Below are 3,361 nucleotides of genomic sequence, written 5' to 3' on the forward strand. Positions count from 1 at the left end.
CATAGAGCTCATAGAGACCCATGGAGACCCATAGAGACCCATGGAGACCCATAGAGCCCCATAGAGACCCATAGAGCCCATAGAGACCCATAGAGACCCATAGAGCCCCATAGAGACCCATAGAGACCCATCGAGACCCCATAGAGCCCCATAGAGACCCATAGAGACCCATAGGGACCCACAGAGACCCGACACACAAACATCCCGTACAAAAGGCTTTAATGGCGGCGGCTGTGGGTCCTGCCCCACACTTATGGGTCTGGGATGTCGTCGCAGAGCGCCATGGGGGATCCGAGCTGCAGGTCCCTCTGCAGGGTCTCGAAGGCGGCGGGGCTGAGGCGGTGAACCTCGAGCCAATCGGCCAGCAGGGAGGCCGACAGTGGGGCCGAGTCGCCCTGGCTATGGGGCGATATGGGGTCAGCCCCACAGCGCGGCCGCTGAGCGCCCCCAACCTCCACCCTATGGATCCCACGGCTGTGGGGTGAGGGGATCTGGGGGGGGACCCCATTGAGACCCATAGGGACCCATAGAGACCCATAGAGACCCATAGGGACCCATAGAGACCAATAGGGACCCATAGAGACCCATAGAGACCAATAGAGACCAATAGGGACCCATAGAGACCCATAGGGACCCATAGAGACCCATAGAGACCCATAGAGACCAATAGGGACCCATAGAGACCCATAGAGACCCATAGAGACCCATAGGGACCCATAGGGACCTATAGAGACCCATAGAGACCCCAAAGACCCATAGAGCCCCATAGAGCCCCATAGAGCCCCATAGAGCCCCATAGAGACCCATAGAAACCCCATAGACCCATAGAGCCCCATAGAGCCCCATAGAGACCCATGGAGACCCATAGGGACCCATAGATCCCATAGGGACCCATAGAGACTCATAGGGAACGATAGGGACCCATAGAGCCCAATAGAGACCCATAGAGACCCCATAGACCCATAGAGCCCCATAGGGACCCACAGAGACCCATAGAGACCCATAGAGACCCATAGAGACCCATGGAGACCCATAGGGACCCATAGATCCCATAGGGACCCATAGAGACTCATAGGGAACGATAGGGACCCATAGAGCCCCATAGAGACACATAGGGACCCACAGAGACCCATAGAGACCCATAGAGACCCCATAGGGACCCATAAAGACCCATAGGGACCCATAGAGACCCCATAGATCCATAGAGACCCCATAGGGACCCATAGATCCCCTATGGGATTTGGGGTCCCCCCCGTTTTTTGGGGTCCCCCATTATTGGGATTTGGGGCCCCTCATTATTATAGGGATTTCGGGGTCCCCCATTATTGGGATTTGGGGTCCCTTATTATGGGATTTTTGGGTCCCTTATTATTGGGATTTTTGGGCCCCCATTATTGGGATTTTGGGTTCCCCCCCATCTTTTGGGGTTCCCCCGGGATTTGGGGTCCCCCATTATTGGGATTTGGGGCCCCTTACTATTATAGGGATTTTGGGGTCCCCCATTATTGGGATTTGGGGTCCCTTATTATGGGATTTTTGGGCCCCCATTATTGGGATTTTTGGGATCCCCCATTATTGGGATTTTGGGGTCCCCCCCGTTTTTTGGGGTCCTCCGGGATTTGGGGTCCCCCCTTTAGGATTTGGGGTCCCCCATTATTGGGATTTGGGGTCCCTTATTATTATAGGGATTTGGGGTCCCCCATTATTGGGATTTGGGGTCCCTTATTATTATAGGGATTTTTGGGCCCCCCATTATTGGGATTTGGGGTCCCTTATTATTATAGGGATTTGGGGTCCCCCATTATTGGGATTTGGGGTCCCTTATTATTATAGGGATTTTTGGGCCCCCCATTATTGGGATTTGGGGTCCCTTATTATTGGGATTTGGGGTCCCCCATTATTGGGATTTGGGGTCCCCCATTATTGGGATTTTGGGTTCCCCCCGTCTTTTGGGGTCCCCCCTTTGGGATTTGGGGTCCCTTATTATTATAGGGATTTTTGGGCCCCCCATTATTGGGATTTGGGGTCCCTTATTATGGGAATTTGGGGCCCCTTATTATTATAGGGATTTTGGGGTCCCCCATTATTGGGATTTGGGGTCCCTTATTATTATAGGGATTTGGGGTCCCCCATTATTGGGATTTGGGGTCCCTTATTATTATAGGGATTTCTGGGTCCCCCATTATTGGGATTTGGGGTCCCTTATTATTGGGATTTGGGGTCCCCCATTATTGGGATTTGGGGTCCCTTATTGTCATAGGGATTTCTGGGTCCCCCATTATTGGGATTTGGGGCCCCTTATTATGGGATTTTGGGGTCCCCCCCGTTTTTTGGGGTCCCCCCTCACCTGTCCTTGCCGTCTCCCTCCATGTCCAGCGATTGGCTGAGGAACTCCTCCAGGTCGAAGCCGACCCCATAGCCGGCCCCCGCTGCCTTTTGGGGTCACCGAGAAGACGGGGGGCAAAACGTCCTCCACCTTTATGGGGTCGGAGGTTGAAAAGAGGAGCCCCAAAATGTCACCCCAAAATGGGGACCCCCAACCCCATCCCACGACCCCAAAATGGGATCCAATCAAATGACCCCAAATAGGGACCCCCAACCCCATCCCGTGACCCCAAATGGGGACCCTAAATGTGGATCCCATCCCACGACCCCAAAATGGGGGCCTCGATCCCATGACCCCAAATAGGGACCCCAACCCCATCCTGTGACCCCAAATGGGGACCCCAAATGTGGATCCCATCCCATGACCCCAAATAGGGACCCCAACTCCATGACCCCAAATAGGGACCCCACCACCCCAAAACAAAACCCCAAATAGGGACCCCAACCCCATCCCCGTGACCCCAAAATGGGGACCCCAACCCCATCCTATGACCCCAAATGTGGATCCCACCCCATGACCCCAAATAGGGACCCCAACTCCATGACCCCAAATAGGGACCCCCCACCCCAAACCAAACCCCAAATGGGGACCCCAACCCCATCCCATGACCCCAAAATGGGGATCCCATCCCATGACCCCAAATAGGGACCCCAACCCCATCCTGTGACCCCAAAATGGGGTCATCCCATCCCAAGACCCCAAATAGGGACCCCAACTCCATGACCCCAAATAGGGACCCCCCACCCCAAACCAAACCCCAAATAGGGACCCCAACCCCATCCCATGACCCCAAAATGGGGACCCCAACCCCATCCTATGACCCCAAAATGGGGATCCCATCCCATGACCCCAAATAGGGACCCCAACCCCATCCCATGACCCCAAAATGGGGCCCCAACCCCTTGACCCCAAGTAGGGACCCCAACCCCATCCCAAGACCCCAAAATGGGGACCCCAAACCGAACCCAAGACCCC

The 3,361-nt window shown here is 54.9% G+C and overlaps 1 protein-coding gene across 1 annotated transcript in view; it reads right to left on the reverse strand.

Annotated features, from left to right (window-relative positions):
- Positions 1 to 251: 251 nt before the first annotated feature.
- The window catches only part of LOC306957624 (mitogen-activated protein kinase 7-like), a gene marked incomplete at both ends in the record, with an annotated part of 9,524 nt that continues 6,414 nt past the window's right edge, over positions 252 to 3,361 (reverse strand). Inside the window, 3 exon segments of the mRNA XM_079551105.1 lie at positions 252 to 399; positions 2,348 to 2,427; positions 2,429 to 2,476. Of these exon segments, the coding sequence (XP_079407231.1) occupies positions 252 to 399; positions 2,348 to 2,427; positions 2,429 to 2,476 (276 nt within the window).

Source organism: Tetrao urogallus, assembly GCF_951394365.1.
Source record: "Tetrao urogallus genome assembly, contig: scaffold_123, whole genome shotgun sequence".
Taxonomy (NCBI): domain Eukaryota; kingdom Metazoa; phylum Chordata; class Aves; order Galliformes; family Phasianidae; genus Tetrao; species Tetrao urogallus.